The 18,418-nt window shown below is 43.7% G+C and overlaps 1 protein-coding gene across 1 annotated transcript in view; it reads left to right on the top strand.

Moving 5' to 3' along the window:
* The window catches only part of MED13L (mediator complex subunit 13L), a 202,749-nt gene that overhangs the window by 13,794 nt on the left and 170,537 nt on the right, over positions 1–18,418 (top strand). Inside the window, exon 2 of the mRNA XM_068161794.1 lies at positions 6,438–6,675. Within this exon, the coding sequence (XP_068017895.1) occupies positions 6,438–6,675 (238 nt within the window). The remainder of the gene's footprint in view (positions 1–6,437; positions 6,676–18,418) is intronic.

Below are 18,418 nucleotides of genomic sequence, written 5' to 3'. Positions count from 1 at the left end.
AATTGTAGATTAAAGAGACTTGGCAGCCAGGGTATCCTACACAGAAGCAAACAAAAATAGATAAGAGAAGTTGTTTAGATTGTGCCTAGCTTCAGAAGCTGCTAAATACAGGAGGTTGAGGTACCTGGGGCAGCTAGGCATCTTCCCCTTGCTTAGAAGGGCATATGCTGAGAGCTGGGTTTTGTGCTGCCTTTGGCTAACTGAAACTTCTTTGTAGCAGCACCTGATTAATGATGAGGGTTAGTTTGGTTTCTCACATGCCTTTTTTCTCATAGACACCTGATTTTTGTTGATAGAATTCCAGGTTGGAAGGGACTTCAAGGATCTTTTAGACTAACCTTAAATCCGTCTTGAGTAGCACCTTTTGGACAGGTAATTGGGAAGTATTTTTATACTTGGGGCTTTCTTATGTGTCTTTGATAGGAGGACTGAGATAAAATGACCTGAGCAGTGTCATGCTGAAAAGTCAGGGTTGGAGCTGGGGGCCTGAGTGATAGATACCTAGTTCTTAGGCTTGTAGACCCTTCAAGCCTTTCCTGGAAATCTTCACCTCCTTTTCAGGTACATCCTTCCTACTTTAGAAGTACTTAGGTACTGACTCTCTACTCTGAGGCCTGAACCTGCCTTAGCTTTTTTCACCTTTCTGTACTCTATGAAGCAGGAAAAAAGAGCCTGGTAATAGAAGTTTAGCCATTGAATTTCTCAGACTTGTGATGCTCTGCCTTTTCCTGCTTCTGCTGTGTCTGCATTCTTGTATAATCTCTCCAAGGGAGCTATGTGTATGAAAATGGGTGGAATTACTCAAGTCTAATGCAGGAGTCCATTTAGAATTGATCTGTCCATTTATCATACCACATGTATAGTCCAAAAAGCACTTGCTGGAGATGAGGGGGAAAACAGAGGAGGTGGAAGATGTTTTGTTTGGGATCCATCTGCAAGGACTGCAGAACAAGGAAATAGTCACAGTGGCTACACAGCACTAATTATATCTTCAGGGTTGCTGGTAGCATGCCAGAATCAAGTTGTGCAGTGTGAAATGTTACTGGGATGTTGTGATTTCTAGCAACCTCAGCTCTGCCAATCTGAATGGAGTGCTATGAGATCAGCAGGAGACCCTTCCTCCCTCTACAGTTCTGATTTAAGCCTGGGTGGGGTGGGGGTGGGGGGAGAGAATTGGATCTTAGGTTTTACTTCTATTAAGAATTTAGTTGTGGATGGTGTCCTGGAGTTAGGATGGCTCCAACCCTCAGCTGTTGAAGCTAGATGGCAAAGTGTATTTAGGGCAGCAGACTAATGGTTGTAGGAGGAAGTGCTGATTTGCTTTCTCTTCTGCTTTCTTATGTGTGTAGGGGACATCAGGGCCTCAAATAGTCTTGGTTCATTTCTTCTGAAGCCTTTTCAGTCTGCAGAGTCACCTAGGAGGAAGGAAACCTCTGCTTGCACTCCTTCTCAGAGGACATTGTTTCTGTGGCCATGTTTATTAATGACAGCATAGCTACAGCTGTGTTTGCATTAATACCTAAATTTTGGGTATATTTTGCATGCCCACGTGGAATTTTGGGTTTGAACATGCTCTTCTACCCTGGTACTTTATGTGTCTGAGAGCAGCTCCTTGGGAATTGTACTGTAAAAAGTTACTCAGGATCATGGAATCGTTTTGGTTGGAGAAGATCTTTATTTAGATGGAGTCCAACCGTTCTCTAACTGTATCAAGGTGGTGCTAAACCACAGCCCTCAGCACCACAGCCTTGTGTCTTTTTAAACACCTCCAGGGATGAAGATTCAGGCACCTCCCTGGGGAGTCTGGTCTGGTGGTTGGGAACCCTTCCAGTGAAGAGATTTATTCAAATGTCCAACCTAAGCATCCCCTGTTGTAACTTGAGGCCATTTCTTCTCCTCCTGAAAGATTTGGGATGCTGGACACAGAGGTCTGATTTCTGTTTCCTTGCAGGCTTGGCTGAGTGCAGTTAGAACAGGCATCTTGCACACACTTTATCCTGTGTCCAATTGCACTTAACTAACTTCAGAATGAAAACATTGTAGAAAAGCTGCTCTTGTCTGGGGAGCTGATCCCCCCACAGCTCAGCCCTCCAAAGCACATACTCCTTCATAAACCAAAGCAAAAAGTCTCTTGCATAATCTACTACCACAGCAGTAGGGATTTTTAAGTTCCTTTTTGTCAGGGTTTTTAGTGTTAAGAGAGTGTAGCAGCCTAGTAAGCCAAGCCTGCACATATGGGCAAAGGTACAAGAAACACAATGGATGACATCACCTGGCAAGACTCTGGCTTTGTTCTGCATTCATTTCGAAGCAGTTGTGAGTTAAAACAGCTTTCTCACAGTTCTGTCCTCAGGCTGGCAATCCTGGGTTCTGCCTCAGTGAGTACTTCAGGTGGTGTAAAGCCAGCAGGCTTACTGAAAGTAAGAGGAACAGCTCTGCTCTCTCTGACCTGCTTTGCTGTCCTCTGTCTTGCTGCTATGAGTGTCTCTGGCTGTTCAAATGAATCAGGTAAGGAGATTGATTAGGGGGAAGGAAACGTTTTTTTTAGTCAGTTGTCCTCAGTATGAGTCTGTTGAAGGAGCAGCACTGCCAGGAAGCAGAAGTGGTGGAGTCAGCAGCAGATAACTGATGCAGGGAAGGCAGGCCAGTCCAGCAGGGCTTTTAGCACCAGTGCTTGCTTGTGTTGGTTTAAGGTGCACATCAACAACAGCCTCTGTGTGCAGTTTAGGGTTGTGTTTTATCTGATTGGAGCTGTCACTGAAAGGGGAGATCCCACTCTGCTGCTGCTCTCAGCTGTGTGTTCTCCCTCCTGCTCTGGTGCTGATGTGGCTGCAGGGGAAGCTGTCACTCTGCTGAGCTGATAAACACTCTTCTTTCCTTTTGTTTCTCATCTTTCATTTGGTGAAGTGATTCCATCCACCCAAGGATTGCATGATCACAAGATCCAGTGTCAGCCTGGGAGGTGGAATGGTGTGGCTGGGCGTGAGTCAGAGGCTGCCGTTTTGGTAGCAGCCTTTGACTGCTGATGAAGCACGAGTGAAACCACGTTTAGGTCTTCAATACAACCACCAGAAACACTGGCCAGTGGCTTCCAACTACAGAATGAGGCCTTTTAAAACTGGTGATGTTTGTGTAGATTGATGAAAACATCTTGATGTGGATACAGAAATTCTCCCTACACTGTGCTGAATGCTTTAGACAACACATGCTGCATAATCATAGAATTGTTTGGGAAAGCCCTCTAAGGTCATACAGTTCAGCCATCAACCCAACACCACCCATGGCCATTAAACCATGTCCCAAAGTGCCATGGCTGCATGTTTCTTGAACACCTCTGGGGATGGTGGCTCCACCACCTTCCTGGACAGTCTGTTCCAGTCCCTGACCACTCTTGCATCTCCAACCTAACCCTCCCCTGGCACAGCTTCAGCCCATTTCCTCTCTGCAAAGGCATAGAATATGTGGGAGTGTTTCTGGTGTAATCTTCTCATGTCTGCTACTTCTGGATTCAGATCCTGTTTTGAATGAAGTTTAAAAGTCCTGAGGAGTTAGTTACCTATTAAAAATATGAGCACAGTCAGACACATTAAAAGTAGTGCACTGGGCTACAGCCCTGCAGGCAGGAAATGTCCTTTTGTGCTGGTGCTGAGACCAAAGAGCCCAGTACTCATCTCCTTTCCTTGGGAGTCACTTTCCATAGGTGGCCACTAGTGATCATGGTTGTCTCTTCTCATTCCTTAGAGTTTACAGAATGAACCACTCCAGCAGTTAGTTGGTGTAGAATTAAACTGCTTGCAGCTCTGCTGGCTTCTGTGAGCTTCTCCTAACTCCATCCATGCTGCAGTTGAAACGAATGTTGTGGGTTGACACCTCTGAGCTACCAGAATGCTGCAAGAGCTGCTCTGCTGCTTTGAACAGTTCTTGCTGTGTTGATCAAGTGAGCAGTGCTGTTGAGTCACCTTTTTTGTTTGTTTGGGTTTTTTGGGGTTTTGTCATCCTCCTCTTCCATCTTTTTTGTGACTTACCATATGTTGCTGGTGGCTTATGACAAGTAAACATTGAACATTCTTTTCCTAGGTGCTTATGCTGGCAGTGATCTTTGGTGTTTTGTGGTTCATAGCCACGCTCATGATGCTGTTGCTGAAACTCTGCACCTTCCTTTTCCCAGCTGTAGCTGGAGATCCTGATAGAACAGATGTAGATGTTCTGGAGAAGCACATGCAAGCACTTTCTTTTAAGTTATGTAATGTGTGAGCTATGCCAGTGTTACACAGCACCCTACTGGGAAAAAACAATTGTTGCCCTTCCTCTTGCACTCCTGTGCCCTCCCTTGTTCCAGGAACATGGCATGTTTGCTAGTCCTGCCTGCCTTCTAGTTACTTTGCCATATCTCCTCAACACAGAGTGCAAAAGCACTAGAAATGCTTCAGCAAGTGTTTTTGCTTGTGTTGGTGTGATAAGCACTGCCTTTTAGCTCCTCAGCAGTTCAACAGCAAGCTCTGGAACAAGTTACTGTGGTGAATGAAGTGAACTTTCAAGTTTAAACGTCTAAATAAGCTGTGTTTGTGAGCTTGGAAAGGGAGATTGTTCAGTGCATGACAGGTGCTGTGGGGCTTGGAGGAGCAGTGTAGGCCAGTAGTTAAGTGACCTTGTGCAGATGAGGAACGTAGGAGGAGTGCAATGCAAGATTTGCAAGTCTTTGTTTTCTTTAGGGGTAAGAACTTACCCTTTTTCATCTTGATACTCTTTATAAGTACTGTCCAGAGAAAGCTATGTTTACTATTTAGATACAGCTTAGCTTATTGGTGTGGAGCAAGGGCAGGGGGTGGACACTGCTGCAGCTAGCATGTCCACTGCCGTGCCTTTCCCCTTCTCCCTGGCAATGAAAGGTGCAGATGCTGTACTGGAGTTTTTGCAGCTTGTTGCTGTAGCTCAGCTGGCTTTTCCTGTAGGACCACTTTAGAGCTGAGCATGCTGGCTGCTGCTGAGCAGCAAAGTGAGGGTGTGAATACTGTCAGAGGTGGGAACAGCAGTGAGAATGTGGCAACACGGGTTAGAAACCAGAGTCCAAGCCCACTGAACAGAACATACACATACCACTCTGCTTGGTAATGGTAGTTGGGCTAACTACACTAAAAGCCACAGGAGTATTCCCCCTGTGGCCTGGGCAGGCTCCCAGAGGCAAGGAAGGTGGAGAAAGAGGAGGATGCAGCACTAGCCATGGGGCAGGAGGGGGAAGGCAGGCAGCAAACTGGAGAGAGGGGAGGAAGAATGTGATGGGAAGGATAATAGAAATGCATTAAAAAGCAGCAATCAGGACATTAGAGAGATGGGAGGAACTGAATGTAGTAGCCCTGAGTATCTGCTATGAAAAGTGAAAAGAGAAAGGGGAAAAAACAAAACACTGCCTTGCTGACCTGGTTCAAGCTGCCAACTCCTTAATGGTTTCAGTGCTTTGTCAACTTCTTCCCTGGCAGTTGTTCATTCCCACTGCTCTGCACTGAGACATCTACACTCCTTTGGATTTCTACCATGTGTAGAAGGAAGATCCTTCCCCAAAGTCCAAGTAGCCATTTTCCTGTTCATTTTATTCTGCCTTGATGGCCAGTAGGAGAGTTCTGTCTGGTTGAGAGACAGCACATCACAGTTGTCCTTATTCTGTGTTTGTTCATTAAAACAAATTAGGAAGTCTGTGTGGTAAACCTGTACCATCCCAGCACTTCACTGTGTTTCAGCATTTTCAGTAAGCCCCTTGCTTGCTTAAGTCCTGTTCTATTTGTGACTTTCCAGTGTGCAAAGTTTGGGCTGACACTGAACTCCTTTGACCAGTGAACAGTAGGCAATGGACTTTGTTTGTTTTTCTTCTCAGTTGTAAGATCAGAAAAACAACAACCAGTAAGGTTAGAATTGAATGAATCAGCTGGGAATCATAGAATGGTGGAGGTGGGAAAGGACCTCTGGAGATTTATCAAGTCCAACGTCACTGCCAGAGCAGGGTCACCCAGGGTAGGTCACACAGGAATGCATCCAGGTGGGTTTGGAATCTCTGCAGAGAAGGACGCTCCTCAAGGTCTCTGGGCAGCCTGCTCCAGGGCTCCAACACCCTCACACCAAAGAAGTTTCTCCGCACGTTGAGGTGGAATTTCCTGCTTTCCAGCTTATCCCTGTTGTTCCTTGTCCTATTACTGGGCACTACTGAAAAGTGAGTCAGGTTGTGGTGGAAAACCTGAATGCAGGGCTAAGCCAGGTTTGTGCAGTGCTGCTTCTAAAATTGCTTTCCTTTTACCCTGAGGGAGAAAAGAGGAGAGTGGAAATTAGAGGAGTTTTTAACTTGGAGCTAAACACTAAGAGTTAAACCATGAGAAGGAAAGAAGCTATTGCTAGGACTGTAAGTTTTGGAGTAGTGACTTAATGGCTCTTCTTTCTGTTTCCCCCAGGCTGAACTCACAGGCATCAAATGGCGTAGGTACAATTTCGAAGGTCATGGGGACTGTGGCCCCATCATTTCAGCCCCAGCGCAGGACGATCCCATTCTGCTCAGCTTCATCCGCTGCTTGCAGGCCAACCTGCTGTGCGTGTGGCGGCGGGACGTCAAACCGGATTGTAAGGAGCTGTGGATATTCTGGTGGGGAGATGAACCCAACCTCGTAGATGTGATACATCGGGAGCTGCACAGTAAGTGACTCTCTTGCTTTCTCTCTTGATTCTTTTTGTCCAGTGGAAAGAACTTTGTCAGTGAAGCCTTTAACTTGCTGCCATATGGGAGTTCCTCACAATTTATGCATTAGGAGCTAAAGGAAACTTGTGAAGGTGGCTTTGCTGCTGCAAGCTAGCTGCAGATTAAATGCAAAATCAAACCTGAAAGAGCTGAGGACCTGAGTATATCCAGCAAGGTTCCTAAGGGCTTTTTGAAATCTCAGCTGTGCTGTGAAACAGGAGTGAATGCTAGTTCAGCTGATAATACTAAAGGAAACACTGTGGTGCAGGGGGATAGCGGATGGAAGAAAACGCCTCTGCTCGGACTTAGGTGAGCTGTGTGCCACCACAGGTCAATCTGCAAGGTCAGAACTTGCCACGTTGGTCATGCCACAGGATTAGAGTGTAAACAGAGGCAAGTTGTAACAAGTGGATGTAATAAAAGGAAGGAAGGGGAAGGTAGGACAAAGGTGACAGCGATACGTTTGTGTGATTAGTAAGTGTTATGCAGCTGATTGCCCTCAGTGTCTCCAGAATGTGTGGCCTTAAAATTACAGCTCACTATCTGTGGCAATCCTTTCTGGCTTTGACTATCCACTACAAATTAATTCCTTTTCAGCAGTGAATAGACCTAGTTTACCTGACAGCTTTAGCTTTTAGAAGGTATTTTGTTAGACTGCAATGAGTCCTTGTCTCATGTTTTTAACCTCTCGCATTGGATGAAAGCAGAGTTGACTGATCTTGCAACGATAATGAGCACTACCTCCCACACCTCAATAAGGATCAGTTCTTTGGGTTTGTGAACTTGTCATCCTGGTAGCCTTTGGATCTCCTGGTTACAGGACAGCAAAGTTTGTATGCCTGCTCAGGTGTATAGCATGTTGTATTTGTCAGGTGTGCTTCTGCTGTCCTTCATCTCCCCAGCTCTGCCCCAAGTGTCTTGGTCCTGGGTTATGCTCTGTTGATAGCCTCACCCGTTATCCAGTTGTAACCACCTGTCTTCAGACCGTTAGAGCCATCATACTTTGATGCAGGCCAGCTTGTTTATTGGCAATACAGCCTGTGAAATCACAGATTTAAATGCTGGCTGTCTTCAGGTGGATGCCATGCAGGTAGCTTTGTGATCATCTATAATTAAAGGGATGGCTCAGAAGTGCTGCACCAAGCCATTCCACTGACATGAATTTTTGATGAGGCACCTGTTTTGAATGAAGGCATAGGTAATATTTCTACTTACCCAGCAAAGCTTTAATAATACATGCTTTTCTCTTTGTGAAATAAACTAGATTTAATACTTCAAATGCAGTATATGGGACTTAAGTGTCTTTTTATTTGAGGGGGGTTGCAGGTGAGAGCTTCTGTTTCTGGTGTAAATTCATGTAGCTTATTTATCTCTAACATGTTGGTTGCCACAATATGGATGCTGCCTCCAGTGATAATGGCAGGGGGAAACATTTAAATGTATGAATAGCTGAGCCTGCTCAAATCTGGTGTGGGACAGGGTGGAGCAAATAGAGAACAGTCACTTTGACATAGGTTGTTGGTTTGGATGGTGTTTTTTGCCTGGTCCAAATTTTTATGAAGCATTTGGGCTGGAGCCTTCAGCACAGTTTTGGAGTGGAATGAAATCTGGAAAGTGTCTTCAAGAGCACTGTTTTCCAAGTGTCAACAGCAGCAGTGTCACAGTGGTGATAAACAGTCTGAGCACACTGTGCTTCACAACCCTGCAGCCAGCTCTGCTGAGTTGTCTACCCTGGTAGAGCAGCACCATTGTGGAGTGATCCTTCTTGGCAGTGCTCTCTCACATTGAAGTTAGAATGTCTGAAAGAAAAAGGCTGTGCAGAGGGGTATGAAGAGATGAAGTTGGGAAAGGACTGTATGTAACTCAGAGGAGTGAACTACACTGAAAGAAGGAAAATGCTGCTGCTGACTGTCAGGAGCCTATAACAGTTAGGGAGGTAAAACCAGCTTCTGCTCCCCCACTGCAGGTCTTGGAGTTCTGTCATGTGTGTAGACCATCTAATGATAGGTGTACTTGTTCTACATTGAAATGCTTGTGATGTCTTACTGTCTAACAGTTCAGTGATGTATATTGTACCACGGTTAAATTCCACAGCTGATAGAGCTGGCTTGCTCTCTTCAGTAATTTTTTTTGAGTTCAGACACCAGTATTGACAAAATATTGACCATCAAATTCTGCTAGAAGGAGGCATTTATGTACATGGATCCTTTGAAGTATGACAAAGGACACTCTGCTCAATGTTTCATGCAGCAGCAGGGCAGAAGAAACAAGGTTATTTTTGTTTTTCATGATAAGCAGACCTCAGTAATGAAATATTTGGTAGCTGAAATGAGTTTCCTGAGTTTCCTTGCTCTGTGAAATATAAAGGGCTTTGCATGGGGCCATACAAACAGAAAAGAAGTAAGTTCCTGAAGCACAGTCATTTCCTTGCCTGTCAGCTGAGCCACCACAGCAAGCTCTTTGTTTTGGTATAACCTAGTCAGGAAATAAGCTGCATTGGCTTCAAATCCTCTTCCTATGGGCTGGGTTGTCCCTGTGGTCAGTACCTTAGAGGTCAGTGGCCAGGGCTTTATGTTTGTACTCACATGGTTAGGAGCACGAGTCCCAGAAGTCTGACACTGCACATCCAAATGGGAGACTGAGTCTATCCTGAACATTGTCAGCTTTACAGATGCTATCTTTTGAGCTGTAGGAAATAATGGCTCTTAATAAGATCCTGAATACTTACCAAGTATGAAGTGGCTCAGTGGTTTGGATTTCCTTTGTACTGCTTAGGTCTTGTGCTTTAAAAGTGAAGTTTTCATTGGTGGGGGCGAATTAGTAGCAGCTTAAAATGAAGTCTTTACTTTGGACTTGAATGAATAACAGGTAGAATTAGTGATTTATTTCTGAAGAGCAGTGGCACTCAAACAATTTAGTACTCTGATTAAATAAATGAGAAGTCCAAACTGAGGCTTGTCTTCCAGAACACTTTAGTTTGTGTATAGTAACAGTATGGGTTGCCTTATCTTTGTAACATTCAGGATGGATGATTTTGGAAACAGCAATCTGCCTTTCATGAAAGAATTTCAAATAGTCATAGGGAAAACAACTTAGCAGTTATAAACAGGAGGTATGAGGACCAGTTGTTTATGTAGTAGCTTTCCAAAACCGTGTGGATAATTAAATGCTGTCATGGGAGCTTAAGTAAAAACAACTATTTGCAGAACAGCTCTAGAGGAGTGAAGCTTAGCTAGGCAGCTGTGAATTGCATAGGTGTGTCTCCAGCACTTACTCCTACATTGCTTTTCCCTGCCAGCCCCAGCTCTTGTCTTCTGGGTTTTATTATGATTGGATTTTAAATGTGAAGAAAGACAGGAGAGCTTTCTTCTGTCCCAAGTGAGAAAAGCTAATTGTGCAGGGTCACTGAGTGGGAAGGGAGGGGGAAAAAAGAGTGATTTTACAAGTCTGCAATCAGAGTTGGGAGTGTTTTAGTTTGTGACAGTTTTGTTTTCTCAAGGATAAACACTATTTAGTGATAGCACCGAATGAAGAGGTTTGACAAGTGCTACAGTTGCTCTCCCTTTCCCCAGACAACTTTTTTTGGTAAATTCTCCAGAAGAAATGGAGAGGAAAGGAGGTAGTGTCCAGTGTACTGTTGGCAGGCTTTTTTGACAGGAGAGTTGTAGATTCGCAAGTTGGAGTGACGGCGTTTGCATTTGGTGACCAAATACTGTCTGGAGCAACACAGAGCTTACACCGGACTCTGGGGATCTTTCTTTTCTCCCTCTGCCTTGCACCCTGTGCGTTGCACACATATTGTAAGCAAAGCTTTTGCCAAGAACAGTTACATCTGACAGTTCAAACAATGGCACTTGGGGACAGGGTTTAATAGCCATGGTGGGGTTGGGTTGCTGGTTGAACTTGATGATCGTGGAAGGCTTTTCCAACCCAAACAATTCCATGATTCCTATGGAAACTGTGATGAAGAGTAGAATGTCTTGAAATAATTAGGCAAATATTTCCTGAGAGGAGATTGCTTGTGATATTCACACAACTTAACAGCTTGCTAAGTTTAAAAACCATGGAGCTTCAGTTCAGTGCTGCTCATGAATTCCGGGCATATTGGGCTGAGGCAGTTGTAACCCCCAGGTGCTGATAGATGGTGAGAGGAACAAAAGTTAGCTTTTTGTGAAGCATCTACATCAGACCATAGAGTTGTGGCCCAGACTTAATTTCTGCTGTTGTTTCCCTACCTGCAAATTGCTGGTGGGCAGATTTTCATCCAGGGGAACACAGAGCCTGCCATCTGTGTTTTGAAGGATGTTTCCTGAGAGGAATAATTTGCCAGAGCTCATTTCAGATACTTTTATTGCAGCTAGGAGGGGTTCATGATGCTTACTTGTTAACTTCCATAGTCAAAAGTTTGTTTTATCAGTTAAACCTTCTAATGAAGTAAAAATGTACCCTAGAAATATTAACTAGATGTTTTGGGGTTTTTTTGGCATTTATTAGAGATTTAGAGAACAACCATGGAAAACCTGCATTTTGGGGGGGAAAAAAGGAATGAGTTACCTTTTTACTAATGTAAAAGCAGATAAGGGAGGAGTGCAAAGTGTCTTTTACTTTCCAGTTACACTGAGAATAAACTCTTGAAGGTTCTTTGAAGGTACTGTGCTTTATTTACTGCAGCTGTAAGGACTTGGGAGCTCTTTGGGGAGGCACAAAGAACACTCCTAGCTGCTGTGTGGTGAGAGATGTTAACCATTGCATGAGAAGATGCTCCTGTCTGTTGAGAAACCATCTTTTAAGTGTATGAAGCAATGTGTAAAATCCAGAATAAGCACCCCTGCCTGTGGAAGGGATGCCCAGATTGCTGGTGCAGCTTGGAATGGGAGGGCTCTCAAATCTTTTATTCCAAGATGATGGAAGTGGGGAAGAAGGCAGTGTTGTGCTCCTCAAACTGCTCTTTTGCTCAGCTTGGATGTTTTCTTGAAAGGTTATCTCCTTGTTTCCTGCTTTGGTAGGTTTAGTGGAAGGGTGTAGGGGCATGGAATGTGTACTACAGCATTTTGCTTTATATACTTGAGATAGCTACATAAGCCCCATCGCTGCTGGTGCGCTCAGAGGTACTTAGAATGAGCCCAGCTAATACATGGAAGAGCAGTCTGTGAGCGAGGACTGAAAGGAAGCTCCCAGGAGCTGAAGTTTGGAGCCTTTTCCAAAGCTGCAGAAGCAGCTATGAATATCAAGCAGCTAAGTACCACTTATTAATAACTTGAAGCGAAATCTGAAAATGGTTAATTGCTGGTTCTTGAGTTAAGAGTGGAATTAGCAAGTAGGTTCATATGACAGAAGACTTTATTGGAATATTAAGTTGCTGAAAAGTCTGTTTGTGGGTTGATTACTTTCAATAATATGAGTAATTTGCATTTTCTTAATTGCCTAGCATAGACTATTTGCAAAGCCACAAAACCAAAGTTAAACTCTGACAACCTTTTGGAAGGGAGATAGGGGTCGGGGACTGAATTCATACTTTCTCAGCTCACAGAATTGTTCTGTGACCCTTATATTTGACACTGTTAATTGGTGTCCGGTGATTGCCAGTTGAAGTTCAGCTTAGACAAATAAACTTTTTCTTTTAAGGAGGCATATTAAATGAGGTTATTATGCCATCATTTGGGATTAAGGAATTGCTTCATGGGAAAATGCCAACTCCTTTTATACACACCAAGTTGACAAGAGCCTTATTGTGTCTGGGCAAGATGTCTTGATTTGATTTTGTTTTCTTTTGTATAGTAAATATTCTTCCCACCACCCCAACATCTTCTGTTTTACTGCAGGCTTGTAGGGAAGAAGGGGGTGAGTTGTTTAAAAATAAAAATCAAAATCAAATCTGAGCCTACAAGTCAGGCTGCTCTTACCTTTTCCTTAATCCTTCTGTTCTTCAGTGGGTTTTCTCTCTCCGCTGACAGCGAAGCTGAGCGCTTGGAGCGGTAGCAGATGAATACATGTGGCACTCATGAATTCATTATCAGCTCTAGTCAGTGAAGCACCCTTCTAACATGCTGCATTTTGTCTCCCTTTTTCCAGCCTGCAGTAGCTGCAGTCTAACAGGTGATACACACACAAAAAAGAGACATCTACCTGAGGGCCATGTGTGAGAGTGCCTAAGGCTTGCTTTTCTTTGTCTTTCCTTTCTAAATCTCCTGACAAATCACATTTGAATGCTTTCATATTTGGAAGTTTCACTGTTAATTGCACCAAATTCTGAATATGGTTTGAAGGGAAGAGACTGATGGAAGCTAAAGCCAAGAAATCCTCTACTGGATGCTGTCCTTTTCCCTCTTTCTGCTTTCAAAATAGAAGCTTAGTTCAGTGGAAATAGTTGAAATGCTGAGTAATTAATCTTTCACTTTTATTGGCCACACAGTAGTTACTATTTTTCTGTTGTGTGTTTGTGGGCAAAAGGAGTTGGCATCCATTGTGAAACATTAATGGCTGCCTTCTGCAGGGACTGTCAACTGATTCTTTTGCAGGCTGGAGCTCATAGCAAGCCCTATGCATTGAAGGGTGCTACAGAAGTGATCCATACCAAGGCTGGTGTAGCTCAGGAGCCTTCTCAAGTGAAAGCTGGAGTAAGGTGTTCCTAATGACTTGTAGAAAACTCTTGTACAAAATGTGCTTGGAATGAGCTAGAATGTGGAGACCAAACTGAACTCTAACTTTTGAATGTAAATAAAATTGATGTGTTACCACAGGCAACTCAGTGAACCACGTAATTAGGTTTTTTCCATGAAAAATGAGACATTCTCCTGCAGCTGCAGCAAGGCAGAATGTAAAGGATTTAGATTCCAGTTACATGAAAATTAAACAATCATTAAAAGATTGTATTTTTAGAAGTCCTGCTTGGGGGGGGGGATGTGAAATGAAAAAAAATCCCATCAGGAGAATTTATTTTTCAGCAATGTGTTGGGCAATATCATCCACAGTAGTTGATGTTTTGTTGGTGGTTTTTGCTCCAGGGAATCTTTTTTTTCCCAATGAAATGAACTCACTTAACTGTGTGAAGTAAATCTAAGTTAGCTCCAAGTGAAATCTGCATTAATAGAGCTCGTTACTGGTGGTTGTATTTTCATCTAGCAAGTAATCCTAAGAACACAGGGTAAGCTCCAGTGGTACACTTAATCTTTAAAAGTAGATGAAATGCCACCTTCAAAGAATAATAATCAAAAAGCTGTCAAACACAATTGCATTTTGTTAATGCCATTTGGAGAATAATTAATGAACTTGTAGTGACTTACATGAGTAGGAACCTTAGAACCCGGCTGCAGTTAACCCATTGCTTCCCTGATGAGAGGCATGCTTTCCAGTACTTGAGAGTTACCTTCTCTTAATGTTCCTATCACAGAATGTAACTCCTGATACAAACCCCCTGTACCCTAATTCTGGAGCTCAGTGTGTCAGTGATCAGCCATGACACTGGAGAATCACACAATGCTTTGGGTTGGAAGGGACTTTCAAGATCATCCAGTTCCAAACCCCCTGCCATGCACAGGGGCACCCCCCGCTAGACCAGGTTGCTCAAGACCACATCCAACCTGACTTTAAACAGACCCACAACTCCTCTGGCTAACCTGTTCCAGTGCCTTCCCCTTGTGGGGAAGAATGTCTTCCAAATGCCTAGTCTGAACTGAGCTTCTTCCAAGCCCTGTGGTGCACTGAGAATGAGGGTTTTACAACAAGGGATCTGTTTCCTAATGTCTTTTTGAAACTACAGGACATGCTGAAGTCATCCTGTGCCATTTCCAGCCTAGCCTGCTGTGAATGTACACACAAAAATACATTCTTGCCTGGAGTTCACAGAAGTGCAAAGCAGTTGAGCTGTAGTACGTGGAACAGATCAAGAATCACAGATTGGTTTGGGTTGAAAGGGACCTTAAAGATCATCTTGTTCTAACCCCCTTGCCATGGGCAGGGACACCTTCCACTAGATAGGTTGCTCAAAGTCATAGCTGTCTTGAGTTAACCAACACCTGGCTGGTTCCTCAGCCTTACAGAGGGTAAGAAGGCAGAAAAAAATTGAAAGGGTAATGAAAATTGTGGGTTTGACCAGGGAAAGCCAAGGGGGAAGTTTTGCTATTAGTTAAATATTAGTTCCTCATTTAAAAACCCAGACTGTGTTGCAGTCACTCATATGGTGACAGCTGGAACTTGAGCTTCCAGTGGAACAGTGTTGGATTGATTTTTCTATTTAACATTTAAGAGGTTTGAAGGAAGCATATGCTAGAGGAAAGGCAGGCTGCTGAAATGCTGTTGTGTTCTCCTTCATCTAAACCACGCTTGAAGGTGTTTCTGCTTTCAGCTGAGCAGTGTAGGCATGACTTGTACCAAAGCTACCTGTGCTCAGTGTGTCTGAGGTCAGAAAACTGACTGGTATGTGCCCTTTGGTCTTCAGGTGCACTTGAATTGTCTTTGTCTTCCCTTAGTTCGGGTACAGGCTGGTGTGAGCTAAGTTACTGTTTCAGTTTCAGGTTGTGACAAGGTCTAAAGCATCACAGCCCTCTCTGGAGCATCACAGCCCTCATCTCACTTTGTTTATCTGCCTTTTACCACCCACTGTTTTGACTGGGAATGAGACCACTGCTGCTGCTGTGATCCATCACAGCTGAACTGGGGAGTTTGCCTTAGTACCCCATTGCTACAGCCTGAAGTATCTGCCTCTGCATGCAAAAGCTGTGGCCTTCAAACAGCCATTCCTGCTGCAAGACCTTTGCAGTCCTTATTTCTGTTTTCCCAAAATCTTGGGGCCTGTTTTGCTTTGGAATAGACAATGAAATGAACCATGAGGTCAACCAGGAATGTATGATTTGATTTGTGTAATAAATGGGTGGGTGGATAGTTGCAAATAATGAAGCTAAGTTAGCACCTGACATTTCAGAAGTGTGCTGTGTGAGTGTATATTAATAGACTTGGACTCAGAAGGAAGAAGAGAAGGTGGGAGATGTGGCAGTTTCTAAGCAGCACTCCAGGAGAGAAATCTCTCTTTTTAAAGGAAACATTTCTTCTTTTCTGGTTCCACTTGCTCCATACCATTCTCCTTGGTCTGTCTTTCCTGAAACAGAAGTAATACCTTTGTTACAGCCAAGGGAAACCTCAGATCAGAGCTGATGAGAGTATCATATTCCTGTGCTTTTTTTTACCTGGATGGCTTGAAGAACTTCCTATCTATTGTTTAAGCTCTCTGAAGAGGTGGGAAGTATGAAAATGATTTCTGTGCCTACAGGGGGAACAGGAGGGCTTACAGACTTGTGTGTTTGTGGGTTACCAGTTGGGACATGGCAGTTAGCTCTCTTGGCCCCTTTGGAGTTCAGTACAATTTATTCTGTGCAACATATGTCAACAACATTCACCTGGAATCTGTTCTCAAGGCAAGAGAGGGAGAAGTGTGGGTTTTGTCTCCCTTGTCATGGGTTTTTTTCTCTCCTGTGTGAACAAGATGCTGTTTCTGATAATAACAGGTGTGACTATAAAGCAAGGATGGCTGCTGTATTTGAATGGTGGTCTCTGGTTAAGCAATGGATATGACATTGGGCAACACTGGGTTGGGATGGGATGGTGAACTCAGGCTTGGTGTGGTCCTGGGCAGCCTGCTCAGGTTGGAGGTGTCCCCTCTGACTGCAGGGGTGTTGGACAAGATGACCTTTCAGGGTCCCTCCCAACCTGATGCAATCTGTGAGGCTTCACTGAAGATCCTGCTTCTTTTCACTGATATTCTTGGATGTGCCTGGGAATTCTGCCACTTGAAAGGCTGCTTAGCAAGAGGAATGTGTGTTTCTGACAAATGTTGTATAGCTTTACTTTGCCATGCCATTGGTTCATTGCAAGATCAGATCTTGTTGTTTTGTACTGAGTTGTATTTTGAATAACTTAAAAATAAGGCAGGGTTCTGTTGCTGTCCTCAGCAGCCCTCAATGGGGTGAAATTCAGTTCTTTTTTCTTCAAAAAGCAAATTAAGATATTTTTTCCCCCCACTGCTACAACACAATAGGAGCAATTATGAAAATGAGGTGGGGTTTTTATTGTTGCAAAAGAAAAAGATGCAGCTATTCACCACCTGGAAAGTAAAGTGGTTCTTCTCTCCTTGTATGTTTCAGTAGTAAGTGGAAGGAACATCTATACTGCAACTCTTGAATGGCTCATGTGAATGGTTAGCTCCTCTTCATGGTGAAAAATCACTTCAGAAGAAATGAAAGATAGAGACTGAGATACTTCTGCCTCCTGGGAAGGGGAGTGCAGTTCAGTTTGAAGGCTGACAAGCCATTGAAACCTTGGTGCCATTTCACCTTTGGGCTGTGTATAACCCAGAACATCTCTCTAAGCTTCCTGTGGGGAGCCATAGCTCTTGATACAGATTGCAGTGTGTTGAAATGTTATGTTGTGTGTGCAGTAACTATGGATTTGGGGGTGAACTGCTGTCATTCAGCAATGTGAGAAAGGGCTGGGATGAGTGAGGTGCTGAGCTGATTAACAGAACACACTGAGAATGTGAAGCTGTAGCCTGATGGCAGCACATCGCTGCTGCTTTTCTGCTAGCTTGTTGGTACTTCCAGCTCAAGTAAGACCCTCTGTCTGAGACTGCACAAGATCAGGGCCAGAGTTTATACCCAGAAGAGCTTTCCAGCTCAAGTGGAAGAGTTCCCACTCATCTGTTCCCTTTCCCTTTCTTTGGGAAATAACTGGTTCAGGAGCTAATAAACATAAGGGGTAAAGCTGAGGGTAATAAACAGCAATGTGTTTCAGGGGTCTCTCTAGAGAGTTATTGTACCTGGAGAAGCTATCTGAAATGTAAAACATCTCCACAGGTAGCCACTCTCCCAGATAGATCTGGAGTTATTGCCCAGTTGTGTCCTGTTCCCAGTCCTTGCTGTTGCCCTAAATAAACCAGGCTGCAGTAAGCACCACTAAGTTCTTATTAATTCTTTTGCTGTAAACCACACTTAAGACATGGAAAGTGGGAAGAAAAATGTTTTGCCTGTGAGACTATTACTGCTTAGGCTCAAAAGAGACACACTATGGTACTTGAATTCCAAATGCCTCCCTTTTTGGTGTGTGGGTTCCTGCCTGGCCTTGTCCTGAATGTGCCTCAGTAGGCCTATGAAATGTGTGTGATTGGTGAGTGAACATGGCACACAAGCCCTCTTCATTCCTTACTGCATGTCCTGTCCTAGACAGCTCTCTCAGCTTTGTGCCCCAGAGAGAGCCAGCTTTTAGTGTGGCTGATCCTGTCTTTTAGCAGCTTCTCAGAGTGCTCAGACTATTGTGTTATCAGTCTAACCACAAGGTCACAATGCTTAAAGATACATTATGTATATAATTTATATATATAAACATTACTGTCTTTGAGAAAGTAACTTTTTGAATGAAATGGGAATCAGCATGAGCTCAGTTTTCATTTCTCTCTGTGATTTTATAGCTGTTTCACTAACTTCTTCTCAAGTAGTAAATTTAGCAGCAAACCTGTGTTATATTCTCTCTCAAAGATAGCTGGTTGCTTTTTCTTTGCCTCTTCAGTCACTGAGTACAGTTTCCATTTTATTTGTTCCTGTAATGCACTGCATAGAAATGAAAAACAACTTCCTGAGCTCAGAACTGTGGCCAGAGTACAGAATCTGTAGGGGGGTTGTGGTAGATACATTAAAACACAACCCTAAATTACCA

This window comes from Melanerpes formicivorus, unplaced genomic scaffold (assembly GCF_026170545.1).
Source record: "Melanerpes formicivorus ecotype bairdi unplaced genomic scaffold, bMelFor1.0.p_v2 SCAF_60, whole genome shotgun sequence".
NCBI lineage: Eukaryota > Metazoa > Chordata > Aves > Piciformes > Picidae > Melanerpes > Melanerpes formicivorus.
Note: the sequence above shows the minus strand (reverse complement) of the source record. Positions and strands in the feature narration are given on the sequence as shown.